At 37.1% G+C, this 24218-nt stretch overlaps 1 protein-coding gene across 1 annotated transcript in view; it reads right to left on the reverse strand.

Annotated features, from left to right (window-relative positions):
- Window positions 1-1385: 1385 nt before the first annotated feature.
- Window positions 1386-24218, reverse strand: part of LOC137408280 (non-POU domain-containing octamer-binding protein-like) — a 36698-nt gene continuing 13865 nt past the window's right edge. The window contains exons 4-12 of the mRNA XM_068094737.1: window positions 18812-18982; window positions 16743-16873; window positions 15597-15692; window positions 13870-13981; window positions 8658-8825; window positions 7907-8161; window positions 7410-7572; window positions 6100-6182; window positions 1386-2241 (exon numbers count right to left, since the gene is read on the reverse strand). Of these exons, the coding sequence (XP_067950838.1) occupies window positions 2077-2241; window positions 6100-6182; window positions 7410-7572; window positions 7907-8161; window positions 8658-8825; window positions 13870-13981; window positions 15597-15692; window positions 16743-16873; window positions 18812-18982 (1344 nt within the window). The 3' untranslated portion in view covers window positions 1386-2076. The remainder of the gene's footprint in view (window positions 2242-6099; window positions 6183-7409; window positions 7573-7906; window positions 8162-8657; window positions 8826-13869; window positions 13982-15596; window positions 15693-16742; window positions 16874-18811; window positions 18983-24218) is intronic.

Below are 24218 nucleotides of genomic sequence, written 5' to 3' on the forward strand. Positions count from 1 at the left end.
TTCACATCAATAGCTCTACTAGCCTATGTTCACTACAACACATTCTGTGTCAGTACTAATTATAATATTGCAACAGCCAACAAAGCTGGAAACTAACAAATTTGGTTTTCGTTCTCCTAATGAGGCATGTATACACATATGTATAAAATATATCTAAAAGAACATGCAGAACTTCTAGCCACTCTACCACTATCCTTCTACTTCTAACTTTTCTAGAAATTATATAAAACAGAAAATTTTCCATCTTATGCTAGATATAGTCAATTTACAGACAGCAATTGAAACACAGTAGGCATTTTCATACTAATTGTTGGGCAAGAAAAGCTTCCAAATTCAAGCCTAGCTTGACAAAAAAATCGCCTCTTCAAACTTGCGGAATTTCCAATGACATCATATGAATACTTCAAGTAATTGAATATAGCATTAAAGCAAATAGATTACCTAAAAATATGTCAAAAGATAAATTTAAAAGCCATAGTTACGAGTAAAAACTTAAACAAGGTCAAGTTAACCTAAACTAAGGTTTTACTTTTAAAGCATAAGGAAGGAACTGCAGACTCGGCAGTGAAGTGATAGAAATATGCTGTGTAACTCACACTAGAAATAGTTCAACTCAATGGAATTGATGCATTTTCTACTATTTTCCAGTTTATTGTTTAATTTCTACTAGATTTTTTGCTGTTACTTACAAAACTAAAACTTTGAGATATTTCGGATGTTACGTGTTGGAAATTACTTCACACGTAGAAACAAGTATTCACTCAAATTCTATATCGCACATCAAATAATTAGCATGAACCATAATAATAAAGTGAAGTTTGGCTTTGTTACTCAACCCTTGAGAGACGAACATGCAAGTTTAGGCTCAGTGAATCGTAGGTAAAAGTAGTGATAAAGATGTGTGGCATAACTCGGTTGAAAATAGAACAGGCGAAATTATAACAAACTCATGCAAGGTAAAGTAATTTATTTTAATCCTCTTTAACCTTTATCAATCATCACCTGCTTCTTCCTCATGACTTTGAAAACTGATGTTTTAAGTGAAGCATTTGCTAGAATTTTATGTAGTTATGTTATAAAATTAATGTGCTCGGCCATTCGTAAGTCGAGGTTTGGCTACTTTGAGTGACCATTTTATCATTCGTAAGAATTGCTCAACCAGATTTGGTAACAGCTGACTACGACAAACGGTAGTATAGCTGTCAGACTTTGCCGAAAAGCTTGTGCTGAAATTATGAATCCAAGTTGAATTGAATGTGATCTTAAGAATTGAAGAAAAACTATTGAGTTTGACTCAAAAGGTTGACAAAGAAAAACAAAGCTAAATAAAACCAGCAACCAAATCTGCTGAATGAATCAATGAGTTGACAATCTAAAACAAGGTATTTGTACATCAGTGCTACTATATTGAAGAATATTAAAAACCAATACTAAATGAAGAGAGGCCAATCATCAGCTAGACAACTTGACACAAAAACACTTGCCAATGGGCATTGTTTAAAGGTGGAGTGAGTAAGTATCTCATATAATAATCTACTTCAATTCAGTACACATCTGCCGCGGAAAAATCTATTTTAGAAAAGCTTCGAAGTAAAGATAACTATATTTTAACAGAGATCTATTAAGCTCATAGGCAAATGTGATGTATACCATATACATATATATATAAACACTGTGTTACAAGGCTAGCTAGGACAGAGTCGTATACTATGTACAGTTAAAGGGTTCATGCATACAAATGACCTGGCTGACGAGGTGCAGCAAATGTCGTCCCTCAGTGCAATCTCATGCACCGTGGAGCTTCAAAAACCCAAATACACTATCCTTGTGTTAATTATTTACAACAGAAAAAAACATGTAAATTGAATAGCTAAATAGAGTGCTTTCTCAACCTTCTACTTCAAGTCTACAGATACCAGGAGGTGATTTTGAGACCACCTCAACTGATATCTCAGATAAGTTGTAGCATGACAGTTCTTTATACTTAGTACTTTCTTGTCAGTCACATGGCTTACTTCGATTCTCATTGGCTAGAAATGTTACCCTGGGTTTGTTATGACCCAAAATGTTATGCAACTAGAATCTTCTGGAGCGTTTAGGCTCGCTCGGGCCTGCACCCCCCTGAACAAACATTCTACTCGGCTGTTGCTGTATAGCTCCGGATCTCTGCTGCATTCCTTGGGGCCCTTGCGAACCCCCGCCCTGCATCGGAGCTGCAGGCTGGTCAAAGCGGCTAGCTCGCTATAAAGAAGATTATCATAAACATGGTGATACAGGTTTAGTGCTCTGCTGTGTCTGTGTAACCCAGATCTCAGCAGGATTATTGACGGCAGCTGCTCGCTGTTTAAACTTCAAAATGGCTGCCTGTAATGGTCTACATCCAAATCTAGTGTAGTAAATAGAATGGCAAAATACTGTAAAAAATTTGTGCAGAAAATGAATAAAAAATAGGTGCAATGCTCAGTTTATAACTTTTTAAAAAGATGTGGAGTGATCCTATCCACAGGCTAAGAGACGACAACACTCATTATTACCATGCTGACCAAGATGACTATAAACGATGTAAATTCGTATGGACAATACCAACTATCATTAACAAAAACGCTTTTACATTCATTTTGATAGCTGCAACATAGTAAGTCAATTTGTAAGTTGGATCAATATCACAGACAATTGATCTTATATGTATAAGTATTAACAGACTATTCTCATATGATCGCAGATAAATCAATCAATTATCAATTCAGTGAGTTGATCAGGCATCCCCTAACCTACTATAAACTACTCAGAAAATTTGAATGACCAAACAAACAAATACGATGCGCACTGCTTCGAATATTGATTGCTTCAGCAGATAGGCATCACAGAACAGTATCCTGTAGAAAAAATAATTGACACTTTTGATTCAAGGAAACATTCACTGAAAGTTAACCAAACAATACAGGTGGCATACAGTGTGGTACTATCACAGCGACAGTGTCATAATATTTAACTATGCACTCTAAGTATTTAACAGCAAACAAAATAAATTTCAACTATCTGTGTAGAATTAGCATGAAACAATATATTAGCACGGCTTAATTCGAAATCTATGGCTAGTTCAGGGGAAGTGAACAGAGGTCAATAGGGTCAAGAGGTCAATAGGGATCTCTCCCCACAATCATATAGCATCATCCAAAAAGAAACTTTCAAATATTGATTATTTTTAAAACCAGATGCGTAACGCTTCCTATCCATTTGTCGAACAATGTTTAAAATAAACACTATCACATGCTGACCTAGGCACAATTAGCTGCCATGACGGATATAGGAAAATACACAATGCATAGCTGAGCAACCTCAGAATAAAAGAGTGGACTGTGGACCTGAGGCTATAACATGTTGGAAACCCACTTCTTATAAGTAGGGGTTGTAAAACTCCCAATTTTGATCAAAATAATACTGCATCAACCCATGACTAGTTACTTGCATTAAACACAACACTTAAGAGTTGTCTAGCCTTTCCAGAACAATTACATCAGTGTGGAACAATTCCTTGAAGTGCATCTACTTATATCTGTTTTTACCCGCTCCTTCCTAGTGCATGTTAAAATATTAACTTCACAATAATATATATATACAAGTCAAGTTAAATTGTCAAAAATTGTAAAATGAATCGTATCACTTTAAATCTTTGACTGTGTCGATATTATGGAAAGTTGTGGAGGTAAAAGGCTGTATGTACGACTTTCTCAGCATATACTGATCAAGCATGTTTAAGACAGTAAAATAAATACATGTAACTCTTTGGCTTTAATGCATTTTAAAGTATTGCAAAACAGAAGGTTTATTTTAATAAAAAATCATGAATGCAATCGGAAAAGTCCAAGAGGAAGTTCTCTTCGGCTAAAATTCCCAGATCGGATGAGATGAATAAAGCCATAACTTGTCACCAAAATACTGATACGCGCAAAAGGTCAGCATAATATAATTCATCCAGAAGTTTTAGACTCCCGTGGATAAGTTAACAACAATAATATTTCATTCATTGCTGGCTAATAGATATTGTAGATGAATGCAAGTTCTAGTATAATACAAATTCGACTCTGAAAGGAACACGCGGCGGCTGAAAAGACTGATGACTGTCCAAAGCTAACACTTCATCCTAACTCATACTGACTACATGCAACAGTAGTTCGAAGGTATCAACAGGAAACTGATGGGTTTCATATGAATGTTAGCTTAAAAATGTAGCCAGGGATGTTTGGCTTGGTCAAACTTTTCAGCCCCGCTAAATCAAAGTCAACCTTGATGACATATCTGTGGACGGAGTTACATTTTATTTGCTAAAATAAACTGAATATTTAATCTATTAACTATTATAAAATATTTTTAAAGCAGTTCCTGATATTTTAGCAAGTAATTAATATCCGCTAGATTTTACTATCTACTAACACTTACATGATTGCACAACAAAATTAAATGTAGAATACTACCAGTAGCGGAGCACGTATGAGACAAATCTTATGCAGATATCAGAAATATACCAAAAATGTTTCTCGCTCTCTGTAAATCTCACAGACGAACAAATAAAATAATACAGTTCATGTGGATATCTACTTTGTCCCGAGAGCACCAACCCCCATAGCTGTATGTCCTGGTTGTGGACAAAAGTTAACAATAAAAAGTGTATCATTGTGATGACTTTCACCGATGCGAATTTCGCTTTGGGCCTGGTGTTTTAAACCAAAAGGAGCCAAAATTAGTGCTAAAATTATGCTGCTCTAAGAACAACTTTGCACGCGGATATGTTAACATAAGTTCATGATAGCTTAGCAGACAATAAATTAACGAATTTAGGACTTATTCTTGCACTGTATAAATAGGATAACGACACCATACTAACAAACAACAGTATTTCCCAACATAGACATCTGATTATTCCAACACTTTAGTGTAACTCTAATATAGGAGAATACTCTGTGCGCAGCGGCGTAAAAAAGACAAATGCTCCTCAACTACAAGGATATGTATGAGCCAATCATGCAGAATGCAAAAAGCAAATGAAATTATGATTGTTTGTGTAGATGACTTGATTATCAGTCGAGATCCAAGAAAACGCATGTAAATGTTCGATGAATTGATAGCAAACACACACGATGAGGCATATCACTTAGCCTTCCGCTGCTAAGTGATATACATCCTTACTGATGGTGAATATCTCGGAACACGGTTCGTTTTGAGGCTACGGCGGTTACATTTCAGGTGATATCAACATTTTATCCCATAGTTACTGCAATTTACTAAAAAACCTTCGGTGTTTATATAACTTCACGATTCACTTGACTAACAAACATACACTAGTTTAAGAGGCTATATACTAGTTTAATGATATACTAATATTCATTTTATATCCTCTTCACTCAGCTATATGTGAACTAAATAGTTTTAATACAGACTTTTTACATTACTAAGGTCAATTTAGGTGGTGGTTGCCCCTCGGCAGCCAACAGCTGACTCATGAACCTATGGACATATAAAAAATAAGGTCATATCACAAAAACGGTTCGTCGCTATTGGAAGCCTCCGGTTGATTTAGTTATGTGGTAAGGGTATTCATCTGACAACTTAATTCATGCCTGCTCCCTTCTCTTAACCTATTGTAAATATAGTTTATATCTTCATAGTAACCGAGTGTCAAATCCACCGAGGGCCACATGCTCCATCATTCAAAACATCTGAATTATGACAAGCGGCGAATAAGTATTTTAATCATTCATCTAAAGAACTTGAATTTTAAAAATCAACCAAGCTCAGTTGTAAGATCCACTCAAACATTTTCCACAAGGTTAACATTCTCTCTCCTTGCAATACGGTCAATCTCATCTCTCAGTTGTATGACAATGCTATCATTCCATCAACGGTAGAGTGATGAATCTCAAAGTTGTCTTCAACACATTCCAGAGTGACACTGAAATATCTTTACCTAACTTTTTAAAAAGAATCTGTCAACCAGATCTACATTACCAACGCCTAGTGCGTATAGCATAACTAATATAATGAAAACAAATTGGTTTCCCTTTAGGCCGGCCTATCAAATCTCAGTAAGATATATAATACCTGAGGTACAGCTTCACTTCCTCTTGAGGACTCCCGTCTTTCAGGTTTGGAAAGCAAACCGCTGTTACCCATACGAGATGATCCTAAACGATAACAAAAAGGGGACTCATTGGGAAGCTCAGATTATACACTTGCTACACATTCTCAGTTAGCTTAGTAAGATATACTGTACAAAGAGTAAGATATACTGTACAACGAGTAAGATATACTGTACAACAAGTAAGATATACTGTACAACGAGTAAGATATACTGTACAAAGAATAAGATACACTGTACAACGAGTAAGATATACTGTACAATGAGTAGGATATACTGTACAAAGAGTAGGATATACTGTACAACAAGTAAGATATATTGTACAATGAGTAGGATATATTGTACAACGAGTAGGATATACTGTACAAAGAGTAAGATATACTGTACAAAGAGTAAGATATACTGTACAAAGAGTAAGATATACTGTACAAGTAAGATATACTTTACAATGAGTAGGATATACTGTACAAAGAATAAGATATACTGTACAACGAGTAAGATATATTGTACAATGAGTAGGATATACTGTACAAAGAGTAAGATATACTGTACAAAGAGTGAGATATACTGTACAAAGAATAAGATATACTGTACAAAAAGTAAGATATACTGTACAACGAGTAAGATATACTGTACAAAGAGTAAGATATACTGTTCGAGTATGATATACTGTACAACAAGTAAGATATACTGTACAAAGAATAAGATATACTGTTCGAGTATGATATACTGTACACTGTTATAATGCTCAGACTATGGTAAAGCTACACTGGTGCATGCCAGGTACAAATGCAGTTGTGTTCAAGATAAACTTGCATAAAAGTTTCAGTAAATTTTATCAGAAAGTATGGGTATTTTTCTATCATTTGTGATTGCTTTTGATGTTTGAAGTGATGTGATTGCCAGGATGTTTTAAGATTACAATCGACAAAACTTGATGGGGTTAAAATGCTCAGATCAAACAAAAGTGCAATTATGATGTCTATAATTGCATAGAGACTGATAGAACAGTGACGCGTATGACTGATATTAACTATAGCAACGTCAGTGACTAGTGATGTCATCTCGCAGATATTTTTCTTCTGAGAGTTTTAACCGCAATTAAGTTTTGTTAATTTTAATCTTGAAACTTCTTACCGGTCAGATCACTTCCAACATCAAAAACGATCGCGAATGATAGAAAAATGCCAATACTTTCAGATAAAATCAACAAAAATGTTGTGTAAGTTCATCCAAGACTAACACTAACTTTATGAGTAGTTCTCAGACTTACCCAGCTGATTTGGTGGTCGAGGTGGGGCAGCAAGAGGCCGACCAGGCTGTGCTCCGACAGCGCCTTGTTGCATATCTCTAAACACCTGCTGTTGCTGCCTTTCTCTCAGCTGCTGATGCTCCCTCATTTGCTGCTGTTGCTGCCTCTCTCTCAGCTGCTGCTGCTGCAAATAAGGGAGAGAGCGACGACTTCAAAAGGTTATAGCTTTACTATGAACGCACTAGCTGACAGGAAAAAGAATTTCATGTCAGTAAGCCATATGTGACAATATTAATAAAGCAAATCTACAATACTTGAGTATTTGCAGACTGGATATTGTTGACGTTTTGAAGGTCAACAAAGGCTACCTACAAATAGTGATGGCTGCAGTAAAGAATCATCGATTAGTAGCTTACCCATACTTCCATTTATGATTCACGACAACTAACTAACTTGTATATATAACCTGCCCAAGTCATTATTGCCAAGAAGGTGAACAGCACACCATGTCAACATACATGAAGAATTTGCTCCTGTTCTGCCTGACTCGGCGGGAATCCACGGACTGCCATTAGAGAAGGTGGATTTGGTGGGGGCATACGACTCCCAACATCTCTTGCTTGAGCCAAATCTCTTGGGCCACCTAGTTCTCTTGGGCCACCCAGTTCTCTCGGACCACCCAGTTCTCTTGGTCCACCCAGTTCTCTTGGTCCACCGATCTCTCTAGGACCTCCGATCTCCCTGCCCTGTTGGTTTAGTTGCATTCGTCGCATCTAAAGGAAGGTTGAAATGGAATATAGCAACATGAGTCGACACCAAAAGTTAAAGTGCATTTTATACACAAGTCTGAGCGTAGTCCTAGTAACACTATGTAGCAGAACAACAACAACTCTGGTAGTGACAACATTAATCTGACTTTAACTCATCCTCATCAACTCATCCCCATTCTCACAATTACATCATGCGCTCAAACAGAATGCAGACGATTACGAGTGTTGCTGTAGCATAGGTATGTTAAAACATATGTAGGTTAAAGCATATGTATTTTAATGCTAAAACCGCCCTAAAACACCTAAAATTTCTGAAGCTTGCATTGTCATATGGCTCGGGTGCTTGTGGCCTGAATGAGAGAAGAACCTGAAACTACTAGATCTCTTGTGTAGAGGCAACATGCAGAGAAGATGGAAACATGCTGCACATGAGCTTACCTCATAATAGAGATCATGTTACAACTTCTAATCAAAACGATGGTAACACCGTCAGACCCACCTCCAACTCTTGGAGTTTCTGCTCTTCTCTCTGGCGCCTTTGAGCTTCGAGTGCATTCAACTCAGCTTGTCGTCGCATCATATCCTGTCTGAGAAGGTTCGCTTTGTGCTCATGTATTAATGCTTCTACTTCAAACTCCATCTCGAGTCTCTTCTGAGCCATCTCATCCTACGGCAACCAAAACACTTTATTAGCATCAGTCTAGCAACAGTTTAATTGTGGAGATACTCTTTGTTGAAAGAGGTATACAGTAGACAACCTTTTCATGTAAATAATGCTCTGTGAACGTTTACGTTGGAGGGATTTTATGTTAAACATACAAAATTGGATGTAAATAGCCTAATCCATTCCAGGATCTTCTCAAACTCTCCCCTTTGGCCCCTCCAATTATAAAAACCGAACTTTAACTTTTCAATTTAATGGCTGTACAGCAAATATGGTATTACTGGTTTGTACCGACAACTTTTCAACTTTTTTCTTATCATTTTCACTTGGTTTAAGGTTCATGATTACGGTAACTTTATATTAAGTTAAGGGGAACACACAGTTTCAATGTCAACTTAACATTTTTTTCACTGTTTTCCCTACAGCAAGGTCTATGCTGCAAAAAATGAACCGAAATTTTTTATGTCTGAAATAAAGTAAAAAATATATATAATAAATATCCCCATATGTCGTTTTCTCTCGCAAGTGTGACAAGAGAGAAAACAATTTGTAAGAATAAAAATGGAGCTCTCATCATTCAGATCGAATTTAATAACCTTTACCGACTTGACCCTTTACGTTATATGGAATTTACGTGGAAGGTTTACGTTATAGGAGCGTTTCCTGTACAACTTATACTTATGCACACTTACAACTACAGTGCACCCTCGAGATACGATGTTAATTCGTTCCAGGGTTGGCATCGTATGGTGAAAAATTCGTATATCGGGGTATAGAGACCATTGTAATTAAACAATGCAAACACCTCCTGGTAAAAATCGTCAATTTTTTTTCCAAAGATGTGTACATATTGACAATTAGCAACAAAATAGTATGTTAACTTTAGTAATTATGGTTACCTACAGTAACTGTATTGTATTTAGTGTATTTTAATGGTTATGATCTGCAATAAAACGCAAAATTATAATGTGTGTACCAAATGCAGTACGTACGGTAAGGAGTTCTCACCTTCATAAGGTACGCATAACATAAACTTTGAATTCACTTCAAGTAAGTTTAGCTTGCTAAACCTACACTTAAAACTAAGTTTCAGTATGTATCAACTTTTTATCACGAAATTTTATCCTTCAGCAGTTCTTATCTTCACTTTCACTATAAACTTTAGCCTATCTGTTTGGAACCCTTTTCAACCTAAATCAATAAGGCCGAGCGATGCAGTTATAGAAAGCGGCACCTCGCACACTTGACCATTTAATGGCTACCGAAAAGAAAAATAAAATTTTATTTTCTACACAGGACGTACATACCTTTGGAGTAACGTGGCTTTAGCTGGTACATGTAGCGAGTAAAGCAGAGATGAGGCAAAAGCGTATCAATGCTAATTATGGTGCTGTACACTTGAAAATAAATTTAAAACGTAATGAATTGGAATTTTTTAGCAGGCTAAAAGAAGTTGTCCATTCCTGTCCAATTCTTCTACCTTTTCTACGAGAAAATTGCTAGCTAGCGCTTGTAAAAGGATCCAGAAAATGTGGTACAGTAGTTTGTCTTGTATGAAATGTGCACAAGAATCAATGTAACCATACATACAAAGTTTGTACGTATTTATACCCTATGGGGGGACAGGGCTTTAGCAAGTTTCAGAAAGTAATGTGGATGCGTCAACTATCCCGAGCAGCTAGTTATATGCGTTACATACATACATACATACATACGATGAATTGTATTCACGTAGAAGATAACAAGCCCATATGCAAAGAATGGTTAAACAAGAGAATAAACATAAAATCAAAAGGAAACAAATAAAATATGAAAAACATGCCACGCAAGAGATAAATAATATATATTATACATGCATTGTTTTAATGTACCAGTCCACATCAGTAAATTAAACACATAAAATATTTCTGCGAATGCGGGGTGTCCTGTATCTTCTACATCCTCGCCTTTACTAAATGGTTGCTCTTTTTGTATGCTGATCGCGTGCATGACCTAGCTCATTCAAATCTTCAGTCGGAAGCTCTTTCTTGTGCTTGCTTTAATGGAGTTCTTGTTTTAATAATAATTGCAAATGTTGATTGGTTGCGATCATATTCCTTGGCAATGTTGATAATACGGGTCCCTTCTTCTTATTTACGACATCAAACTTTGTTGACATAGAAATCAATTTTCCTTCGTTTTGTAAAGTTTGTATCGGTCTCAGATTCCATTGATAACGAATTAAATGTAGATACTTGTAGTTATATACGTATGCTGACTTAAAAGTTTATAGTAAAAGGTATAATAACGCTACAAATGAATATTTGCTCTCGCTTGCGCATTTTACACGAAATTTTCCACGCGGATATGAGAGAAGTCGATCATCGTGTCTCTTCTAAACGTTCTAAGAATGTTTTCGGCAAACCATATTTCGGCGTCTTTTTTATTTCGACGTGTGTTATGAGCACACCGTCGGCCAAATTTTAACTCGGGCGAAACTTTTCTCAAATTCGTATGGTGAAATAAAATTCGTATAGCGAGGTGAAGATATCACAATGTTTGACTTCGTAAGGTGAAAAAATCGTATATCAGGGTAATCGTATCTCGAGGGTGCACTGTATTATAATACAGCTATATATAATACTAGAAATTCCACTGTCATACAGCCCACGACCAAAGTAATAATGGAAAAAAAAGGGTATTGTTGGTTGTTGAAAAAGTAGTTCTTAGCAGGAATTGACAAAGTATAGTGTAAATGAGACTTGTTTGAAATAGAAATGTTCTAGAAATAGCTTGAAAAGCTTGGTTTAATACAATAATAAATCACACCTAATCACACAAATAATCACACCTAATCTACTACTATCTCAAACCTGTTTGACAACGATAAAAAAAAAATTAATTTAAGCTGTAGGCCTAACCTACTGTATTGTATGTATTTTAACAACGATAAGGAAATATGTTTATTATAACTCTGAAATGCAAAATTAGAAGTAAAATGGCAAGCTACTGTGTACTATACACAGTTTGAAAGTTGGTTGCGTTGAATGTAGAATGGTTTTGATAGCGATCTTTAACAGAAAGCAAGTATGAGCAATCACGCGTCTGAAAGTTTTCTGCAAACTGCAGCAAAATAAAAAATGTTCTCTTCATAGAGGGGCGTAGTAGTTCGGCCCTAGCTTGTACATAAGTTGTAAAGAATTTCGGTTAACGTTTTAAATAATGAAACCTTCGGTGATTGGACAAAAAACATAGGCTGATAAACTGTGTACCACAATTTTGTACCTGTAAATCGGCCTACACCTCAAACGGTCTACATTTATTACAGAAACCTTTGAATAAATTCGATTACAAGTAAACAATGCCATAGACTGGTGAAATGAGCACGGTTTTCTCGTGAAATGCGCACTGCTAAATAGTTCTACTATCTGTCGCACGGCTTTATTGGCGTATCGTAGGCCGGTCTTAACTTTTATTAAACCAAGCTTTTCAAGCATTTCGTGGCGATTTTCGTCCAAATTGATCTGTCTATTTGTGTATAATCCGATCAGATGGGTAAGTTTTAAGATAATGCCAACAGTTTACAGAGACTTGGTAACATATTTAAATAGGTTTATATGTGTTTTGTATCGTTATTATACCTTAACGACTCTACAAAACGATGGTTAAATTTGTTGATGAGATTTCACAACAAGGGTTCGTCTCAATGTTGATGAATAATTTTCGTAAGTTGTGTGCACATGCATTTATCATAAAAACTCTCAAACTTCGCTCCCACTCGTTTAGTCGTGGGATTAGAATTCCTGTATTACTTTTTAAAGTGTGCCATTTTCACCATCTATATTTCTTCTAATAATTATACATAGTCTATATTGTATCATACATCATGTATCCAGTCTATATTGTATCATACATTATATATCCAGTCTATATTGTATCATACATCATGTATCCAGTATCAGATTGTTAATTGCATTTTGTCAACGGAGAGTTCAGAGGTCATTATGAACTGCTGCTCATGGACTATTTCTATCTACACTGGGCCTACAGAGCTAGTCACATAGTCATATAAGAGCTAATAAAAACATTCAGTATCAAAAGGTGGTCAGCCACAAATTCTGCTGCAATTAAGAAGAACTATTGTTACATTCGTGGAATCTCCAAATGGGTATTTTCATTTTCAAACTTGATCCATAAGTTACAACCGTAAAAAAATACAAAGACAAATACAGGATATACTCAAGTCATTTGATTCATTTCCCAGTCCAAAGGTTTGTCAATCTTTAGTAAATACTTAATAAATTGCATCGAATAAGAGATATAAAAATAAGTCCATAAAAGTCTTCACTGTTACTTTACCACAGAGACAAGTGAACAGAAATGTAGGCAAGTTGAAGCGAGGCACAGACAATGCGTAGGTAAAGTAGACAATGCGTAGGTAAAGGTGGTAATAAAGATCTGTGGGCTTACTTATTCTCACTTAGACTTAATCAGCAATAAACCACTTTGGTTTATTTTCATATTTTAACGTGACTTCATTTTAATTTTTACTTTTACTTTCTAATCTTTATCTGAACTTACTATTACAAAACTATCTCATTTCAAAATCCTTGGCTGTCATATTTCAAACATCATCTCAAATGTGGAGTTAAATATTTGTTTGAGTTTTGCATCATATGTTGGACAAATAAATTTACATGTCAACGCAATAGTAAGTAGAAGTTTCTCTGTAGAGTGTTGCATGAGGAAAGATGACACTATACCGACCATATAGGATAGCATTGCAGAAAAAAGGCCGGCACTAAAGCGCTATTATACTGACAAGGAAAGAGTTAGACTGAAAATGTCACTATTCTACTAGAAAGATGGGTAATATACCAAGAAGGATGGTAAAACATTGAAAAGGCAATGTTATACCACAACAGGACATGTTTTATCAAGAAGATCAACATGATAATAAAAAAAGGTGGTCATATACCAGGGACATATTAAAATGTGGTCTCATACAAAGAAGGACATACTAAAAAGGTGGTCTTATACAAAGAAAGACATCCAAAAAAATTCCAACCTGGAGAGCTTGTTTTTTCTCAGCTTCAATGTTGTCAAGCTCCTTCCATTTCATGCCCACCTTGTATTCATAACTACCCACCTCTGCCACACGTGGTCCTACTGACATCTCCCTGTCAACAGTTAATAATCAACAAATATGTGAACACTACTTGTTGGACCATTCATAGATGCCACGTTGGCCTATTCACTTTGTTTTCTGACAGACACTGACGAAAAGAGTGTAAATATTTCTGGATTTACATAAGCAAACTGAATTGACAAAGGAGAAGGGAGATCGGAGAAAGGAACGATATAAAAATAAGCGCAGCCTATGGTTTGTTTGATAAAATACAGAATAGCAAATGAACTGGAAACAAAACTAATGAATAAACCTACAACCTAATAGCTAATTGCGGAATCTTATCAGAATAAAATTTAATGCGAATCGCAATTTGAATGACTGGAGACAACATAAAGGTATCTTTGAAAAGAGATGATCTTGATGGTTATGTCTTCATAAAAATTAAAGACATTAGTCTATAAAAAAACTATATGATAGATATATTAATTTTAATCTTCAGTATAATAAGAGAATATATAAAATATGATTATACAGAAATAAACAAGCACCTTCATTTGAAAGTTAGAACGGTAAATGCTGTATATGTTTAACAAAAATAAGTTTTCTGTGCAAAAACTGCTTTTATTACCCGGGCATTCAGTAGTTTTCAATATATTAAGAGCGGATTCTGTTCGTCTGTCCGAAGTCATGCTTAAAAAGTTAGGAAAATGATTGCTTCCAACAGGATTCAAACTCACAACTTTCAGTTTGGTAGACCATTCATACCACTTGCAACACTCTACCACTTGCACCAACTAACTGCCTTGACACTACTTGGAATAATATTAGTCGTTATTTATTACGCCTGACCATCTCTCATGGCACACCTGACCATCTATCACGGCCCACCTGACCATCTCTCACGGCACACCTGACGATCTCTCAGGGCACACCTGACGATCTCTCGCGACACACCTGATCATCTCTCACGACACACCTGACCATCTCTCATGGCGCACCTGACCATCTCTCACGACACACCTGATCATCTCTCACGACACACCTGACCATCTCTCATGGCACACCTGACCATTTCTCACGACACACCTGACCATCTCTCACGACACACCTGACCATCTCTCATGGCACACCTGACGATCTCTCATGGCACACCTGACGATCTCTCATGGCACACCTGACCATCTCTCATGGCACACCTGACCATCTCTCATGGCACACCTGACCATCTCTCATGGCACACCTGACCATATCTCATGGCACACCTGACAATCTCTCATGGTGCACCTGACCATCTCTCACGACACACCTGACCATCTCTCACGGCACACCTGACCATATCTCATGGCACACCTGACCATCTCTCACGGCGCACCTGACCAACTCTCACGACACACCTGACCATCTCTCACGGCACACCTGACCATCTCTCACGACACACCTGACCATCTCTCATGGCACACCTGACCATCTCTCACGGCACACCTGACCATCTCTCACAGCACACCTGACCATATCTCATGGCACACCTGACCATCTCTCATGGCACACCTGACGGTCTCTCACAGCACACCAGACTACCAGAATACTAGTAGACTATAAAAGCTGTGTATCCAACTCGCCGCACGTAAATCCATCTTACAGATGGTGAACACTAGAGTACTTACTCTTGCCAGTCACCTGTCTTCAGCACATATTTCTCAGGGAGTCCATCTTCCTCGTCCTTCTGGTCGAGAGGTTCCACACAAACTGGTCGCATCGACCTGAAGTAATCAAATAAACAAATTATGCATTATCATTCTCATGGCCTACAACATGGCTGCCAATGATAAAAATTACTTATCCATCGATTATCGGGCCAAAAAATAAGTTACAGTTGAAATACTGTGCCGTGCCTAACAGACTAACTACAACTTCACACTGTTAGTCCCGTCTGGCTTAGTTCTACTAAAGTTTACTGCAGAGACTGGTCTCTGGTTAAACGTTTGTATCTTATTTTTTTCTTACATAAATTTCTGCGCGAAATCCGTTATGATTACCAATGGAGCGATCGACATAACATCGCAGCCAAGCCGCATAGACGGAAGAGAACAACTCCCTTTCAGTGCAGTTGACAGTTGATGCATCAAGTGCAGTGCGTCTTGTAACAAGTTGTTGTATTGCTCGCCCCGCTCAACGGGGGAACAACTCCGCAAAAATAAGTTTGTCAAGCCAGGCTATCCAAAATAGTAAAAATAAAACATGGAATAACCCTGTATTGACTTATTCATATTATACAAATACAGTAGAACCTCTACTCACGAAAGACTACATAGGAAAGTTCAGAGTTATGAAACATCTAATGCTCCGACTTATGAAAAACCTTTTTTTTAGTTTGTTTGTTTCATATTTTTGTTGGTAGAGGCTCCGATGTATTTGATGAATTGCTTAATTTAGCAATTTCATGGAACCGAGGTTCAACCTCTTTATGCCTGATATTCAACAATAGTACGAACTAAAATCAGCTTTAGAGACCGAAGTGTATAATGATACTTGTAGCACCAGCAAATTCAATAACTTAAAATAATTGTATATTTATTCTACAGCATGGTCAAGTCTTCAGAGCAGCATGGCAATAACACTATATAAATAAAACACACAAGTACCATGAGTCTCGCTCTGTGACTGCTTAGTGGAGCAGCAATTACATCGACAGCAATACAGGTGCAAGCATGTATTACATCAAGGTGCCCACAACTCCTATAGCTGTGGATGCTATGACCCACTACAGCTGTAGTGTGAATTGAACAAACAAGCCGAGTAACGTAACTTACTTTGAGACGAGAAAGACTCCATGGGTGATCATGTCCAGCGCCTTGGAGAACGCTGACCTACGAGCAAACTCAACGATTCCTGTTCCTTGAGATTTACCCCTGTCATCAACCACAATGACTGCCCTCTCAACCTGATAACACCAACCATCACCTTGGTAACGCTATATCAGCCAACCTTTGACAAATTAAGGAAGATCGAAACTACAGTTGATCAATCAGCATTACCAGAACTGCATGGAAGATACAGCCATATGAATACCCTTAAAAAGCTTCAATGTGACAAAATCTATACACTTGTATGAACCAACACTTGATACACAACAGTGTTGATCCCATAGATATATAAACCCATAGGTTTATATATCTATGGTTGATCCGAAGTAAGCTACTTATGGAGTACTTTGTAATTCCCTCACCTACACACTAGTAGTACTCGGGCTTTTCAATGAAAAACTGTCTAACATCAACAAATATTATAAACTGCAAATACCAATTAAAAAAGGGGAATTCTTAATGAGTAGAATTCTTTATGGGCTTATGGTTGAATCATTCAGATGCCAACACTCACAATAAACAAACAATTGTCAAAAGCTAGAGAAATATCTTTTTACAGATTTCGGGCTTAAGTTGATATCGAATAAAATAATCATTTCATAAAATCCATGTCATTGAATATGTCATGTAGCAGAATTAAGTACTAATTGACTAAGTTTCGTGGACCAGCATTCTTTAAGCATTGCAACTCAGAATTTTAACATTCAATGTCATCTTACACTAGCATAGGTGTCTAAAGCCTGGTTTCCATATCACAGCGCGAGGCGCGCAACAAGGCGCACGACGTCGTGTGTAGGCCAGCTGTGATGTGGAAACGTCAACACAAGACGTACGTACGCTGATCGCAAGGATCCAAAAGAATGGATCCTTGCGTCGGGTGCGCGCGATGATGTATCCCACAATACACCGCTCGAACTTTTCAACTTTCAACCTATCCCACAATTCAAACGGAGAGCTGTTTTCCGAAGAAATCGGTTACCCGTACGAAAGAGTAAGCCTGGTTTTCATATGACAGCGCAAGGTCGCAATGGAAGGCTGATTTTCGGAGAAAATTAGTCTCCCGTACGAAAAAGTAAGGAAATTACCCACCATGTCCAATGCATGCATGGCGCCTACGCGTGCTATGGAAACACTGCATGGCAGCCCAAGAAATGCATTGCGCACGATCACTGGCCGCGCATGATCATTGCGCTATCATATGGAAACCAGGCTTTAAAATTAAGAAATTTCAGATGGAGTTATCTGCACTACTTAACACATTAGGTCATGAAATTCCACATAAGACACATACATTAATACCTTTAGTAGGCTATCGTAAGGCATCGTGACACAAAGATGTTCTATGATAACACAAAAAACCACTATCTACTTCTAAGATATTGAATGCCTATTTTTTTGAGCAACACTAACTATTACATAACATTCCAAACTATAAAAGAAAGGATCAACCAGTCTAGCAAATGACAGACAAAACTTTGTCCTTGATTCCACATAATAACACATTCAATCTCCAGTAAAGCCTGAAATCTATAAATACATAGCCTTAGTTCTTTGGGACTGGCTGTTAATCGGAGTACCTAAATTCGCTGAATCCACACTATAATGTGCAGCATTGAGTTGAACAACTTAGAGCCTATTGGCTCTATCTGATGGAAAGACTGATATAAACTTAATTTACTCCAGCCAATGTTTAGAACTAATTGGATTACGAGAAAAAAAAAACAAAATACAGTAAAGTAAATTATGTGTATTGAAAGAAAAAGCTATTCACAATTTACATAATGTAAATTTGCAAGGTGTTGGTGTTTGGTATGAGGTGTCGTGGATTTTTAAAGAAGTAGGAATGTAACAGATGGTCAGGTAGATCATCCATTTTTCTATGGTATTCAAACCGTGGAGAACATAGAAGATTTTTTGTTTTCAAAGTTTCCTAATATCGGAAGAGCTCCACAGAAGCTCACTGATTATAATAGAATGATAATAATAATAATAGAGGCGAAATGCAACATTATTACCTCTCCAAAGATAGAGAAGGCTTGCTCAAGGGCCTCATTCGTACAATGAGGTGAAAGCTGCTTGACCTTCAGAGCTGCCGAGTGTGTGGCATAGCGCACTCGGAGGCAGCGATTCTGGAGCTCAGTTCCATCTATCCCATTCTTACACGCTTCGGCAGCAGCCCTTGTTTCCTGTACAGATCACCAGCAGCAATTTTGAGAAACAAAACTTTGTGTGAACTTGAATAGTGGTTCAAACAGTGATTAAACTTGGGCCTATAAGGAAATTCTACCTCTACCCCAAATCTGTACATTGCCAAGCCTATACTTTCATTCATACCTCCCATCGATAAGATACCATTACAAACCTCACTTTGTTGATTAGTACTTTACGATTTAGATTTTCAACTAAAATTCATTTTTTACATTTAGGTACTAACAGTTTTTTATACAATGCATGTAGTTTAGGTTGTTTCGGTTTTTGGGCTGTGAAATGAATGAAACAAAATACAATGTATTTCATATGGCAGTCACTACTTTAACATGTGACTACTTTAACATATTAAGCAGATATTGAGATAGATTGAAGTCCAACTAGAGGTATGACTACCTATAACAATACAGCCATATGTATTCAGCATACGCCAAGTCAGTTCGAAGTGAGTTTTTCATGTATGATAAAAGAGCCTGCATGCTAGCTATCCTTTAATACAGCGGGTTCCGTCGTCAAAACTACAGGAAACTGATTGCAAACCAAATTTAAAGGGGAAATCACTAGTCGTGCTGACAGTGACAGCTATAATCGATTGCAATCCATGTGTGCTAGGTTGAGACACTATGATTGACCAATAGCGGACCGCTGTTCCTGAGAGATGGTATACTGAGAGATGGTACGCTGAGAGACGGTACGCTGAGAGATGGTACGCTGCGAGCTGGTACGCTGAGAGACGGTATGCTGAGACATGGTATACTGAGAGACGGTACGCTGAGAGACGGTACGCTGAGACGGTACGCTGAGACGGTACGCTGAGAGACGGTACGCTGCGAGACGGTACGCTGAGAGATGGTATGCTGCGAGATGGTACGCTGAGAGATGGTATGCTGAGACATGGTATACTGAGAGACGGTACACTGAGAGATGGTGCGCTGAGAGATGGTACGCTGAGAGACGGTACGCTGAAAGATGGTACACTGAGAGACGGTACACTGAGAGATGGTACGCCGAGAGACGGTACGCTGAGAGACGGAACGCTGAGAGACGATGCGCTGAGAGATGGTATGCCGAGAGATGGTACGCTGAGAGACCGTACGCTGAGAGACGGTACGCTGAGAGACGGTACGCTGAGAGATGGTAGGCTGAGAGACGGTAGGCTGAGAGACGGTATACTGAGAGACGGTATACTGAGAGACGGTATGCTGAGAGATGGTATGCTGAGAGATGGTATGCTAAGAGATGGTAGGCTGAGAGATGGTATGCGACCTCACAGCCAGTAACTTAAAGGTTGACTTGCAACAAAATTCACATTACAGTTATTTGGTATCAAAAGATTCACCATGTCTTACTCTGTTGTGTCGTAGGTCCCAAATATGTGGAAATGTGATTACAAGCTCTTAAAAGCTCAAAAACGAAAAGCCGCCATAGATTGAAATCCGTTTATTTCTCTGACGTAGCCATGACAGTTTGGTCATTGTCTTGTCACGTGATGTTCTCACGTGAATTGAAAGGCCAATAAAAAGCTCAATATAAAACTTCTCGTAGCACTAGTTTACGACAAACACTTCAGGTTTTACCAAAGACCACGTATCAAATATAGATGCTCGCTACTTTACAGTTTTGTTTCGGCTTGAACTAATCGTCAAGTCGTAATCTGATCATGTGACCTAATACTTCGAAAATAATTTTTGCAGCACTTTTCGATTATCACAGATGACCAACAGGCTCGTCATGATTATCAGACAATGATAAAAATTTTTAACCTTACCTCCTTCGAGGTAAAGTTAAAAAATTAAATGAATTTTTATGGTAAGTTATAAGATATCACTGCTAAAAGTGACAGCATTACAATGACGATAAAACAGACGCGTAAAAACAATAGACATAGTTTTATTGAATACGTGAAGTATATTTGTGAAAATATTTCGACGAATGAGGTTGCGTGAAAGTGTAAACAGAAACCATCGTGTACAACTATGTCCCGTTTGAGCCGTTTTGGAAAGAGATTCTAATCTACGGCGGTCTCGTGTGGCTGCGATTAACTGTTTGTTTTTTAGCTTTTAAGAGCTTGTAATCACATTTCCACATATTTTGCACCTACAACACAGGAGAGTAAAACATGGTGAATCTTTTGATATCAAATAACTGTATTGTGAATTTTGTTGCAAGTGAACCTTTAATGAAATAAAAACTAAGGAATGTGAAGAAACTTTAATGACTAATGAAATGTTATAAAAGAGACTAATGTGCAATGAGATATTTAATAAAAAGAGTTAATGGAATACTTGGAAAGCCTACCAAAGGACAAAGCGAAAATAGTTTTAGCTACTCATACCAAAGCGGTGTCTGCAGATGCTTTTGAAAATCGGAGACACTTTTAGATTCCCTAGAAGCATACACAAAACAAAATAGCTAGGTGCCAATAAGCATTTGTTTAGTACGTGCACTCATAATCTTGGAGTAATCTTCTGCATGTGCATACAACTTTTAACGATATGCAACCGACGCTATTCAATGACCCAAAAACAATTCAAATGAAACATTTCAGCATACATCAAACACGTTTGTCATAAGTAATGCATCCAGTTATTATAACCTACAAATATCAAACTATTTATATTTTATAAAGATTTCAGGTTACGTCTTAAAAGTTATTCACAGTCAAATAATAATTAGAATATCTATCACGATATGAGGTACATGATAAGCTCTTAAATAGTCATTTACACACCCCTAAATTTGGAGTTATCCTCTATACACTACTATTACTAAAATTTGGCAGATATGATGGTAATTACTTTCGATGCCTCGCTGAATAAACCCAATAAAACAACTTTAGCACCCATTGAATGCATTTGCTGCAAGTCCCACTATTTCAGTCTACCAATATTTAACTATTTATAAAGATTTCAGACCGTTGTTTTAATGATGCATCGTGGGAAACCCTGTCTTACTCAGTTGTCCCATACCCTTGTGTACACTAGTTTTGACACAAATTACTATAATTTTCTTACAATTGTGAGGAGCGTGCAGTTAGAATCTGAAAGCCCCTTGCGTATCCCAACTGCTTATCTTTATGAACAATGCCTCGAAAGGCACCAGTAATGAATAAAAAAACATAATGAAAGGGACTCAAAGTTTGCTAATAACCCCACACCTGAGTACTTTGTTTTCGTGGAATAAAGGTTTTGCGCTTCAAGTGTTAGTCATAGTACCAGGCAGCTGTGAACCCCCAATCAGAATGCTAGTGATGCTACACAGCATTGGTAGACAATTATATATTCTCACTGCCTCTATTCTAATTGCGGAATCATTAATAATACATCTCTCAAACAAACATTGATTCAGCAGTCTAATGTTAGCTTACAAAGTTGACCATTTTGACATTTCCTTTATACAGTGGAACGCTTCGGTTCTTGACCAACTCGGTTTTCGACCAAATATTTTGAGATTTGTTCGTCTCGGATCTCGAACCTAAATTCGGTTTACGACCAAACCAGAGCAAACGCATTGGAATTGGAACAGCTCCGGTTACTGCATGGAAGCATTAGTTAACAAACGGAGAAGCAATTTACACTTCATAAATTCTTTACAAAAAGGAACGAACCATCTGGGATAACGTCTCCTCTACCGTGGAGATTTGCTAGGGAGATAACCCCTCCAGTCAAGTTACCCTAAATTGTTTTAGAGGAAGATTTTCCTTCAAAGATGTGAAGTAAACGTGCCATTGCAGTTTATATTTTCCTCTTTTTTTACATTTGTAATGTATCTGATCTGTTGCATTTTTTTGCTGTTTCATTATCAATTTCTGCAATTTTTGGTATTGTATCTTAACTTTAAAGGTTTTTGATGTTTTAAGAGCAAAACATACGGAGTTGTTTGCTTTTGTTTTCTTTTTCCAACATCATAAATAGAAAACCTTTTATTAAAATTAAACATGATCTATATCTACCCGTTTTATTTATAGTATCCAGTATACAGTACAGTTTATGGTGTAAAATGTTAAAAAATACTTTACCGAAGTTTCTTTCTCGTCTTGGAGCGGATTAAAATTTACATTCATTTATTCTAATGAGAAAATTTGTTTCGGATCTTGAACTCGGTTTTCAAAGAACCTTCTGGAACGAATTATGTTCGAGAACCGCGGTTCCACTGTATGTCCAAATCACTAATGTCGGCGTTCATATTCTTATAAGCATACATTGGTTTTCACTTAATTTATTCCCAAACTCAGGCAACAACAATAAATATTTCTTATTAATATTAAAACAATTGCATTATAGATAACAACGTAAAAACCTGTATGTAAAAACTTGAATTATATGTAAAAAATAAATAAATAACATGACAACCGGTAGAGAGGTTTCATTGTTACTTTACCTTAGCAAGAGTAGGCTCAGCAATGTGCTCAGTGATGAAGTGATAAAAATATGCAGCATAAATTGCTGTAGCTTAGAGGAGACATAGTTAAAATACTTTGTTTACTTTACAAATATTTTTAAAAGTTTACCATATTTCTTACTTATATTTACAAACTGCTACTATTTTAAGAATGGTGAACATCATATTTTGGAGATTACTTCACATGTTGAGATAGATACTGCCCCAAATTGTTATGTCGAAGTTAAATGCTGCAACAGCAGTGTAGCTAATAAAACTTTAAAACTGATTCTAGTTTACAGGGTAATGATTTAAACAAGAATGACAGTAGTATTGAGGGGAATGGAGCGGATATATATATATATCAGAGAAGCCTGTCAAACAAGCTCTCAGCATTGCAGCCATTATGTATTAGCTCGATACATTTACACAGAGCACTAGCATACATTGTCAAGGTGTCAGTTCAACAGATAACAGATGTAGCAAGCAATATTGGTGGGAGCTTACACATAATTGGTGGTAACACAGTCACAAATTGCAGTTTGGAGTCGTTTAATGTGCAAACGATTGCTTAGATGCGACAACCGATCAGAGCAAATTGATCAGAGCAAATCGCCGTGCAGTTTCTTTTTTTTTTAGGCAGAGCAATAAAACCTGCTTTAATAAACAATAAAAATGACCAACATATTTGCTTGTCTAAAAGCAACCGGCCCAGTCCGGTTGATGGACTCTTTTGCTAAGCAAGTGGCAACCACAAAAATTGGCCAAAACTACTAGAAGATGATCAGCTAGCATATAGATGCAGAATTAAACAAAAGGAATATAGAGCATTTC

The sequence above is a fragment of the Watersipora subatra genome, chromosome 11 (assembly GCF_963576615.1).
Source record: "Watersipora subatra chromosome 11, tzWatSuba1.1, whole genome shotgun sequence".
NCBI lineage: Eukaryota > Metazoa > Bryozoa > Gymnolaemata > Cheilostomatida > Watersiporidae > Watersipora > Watersipora subatra.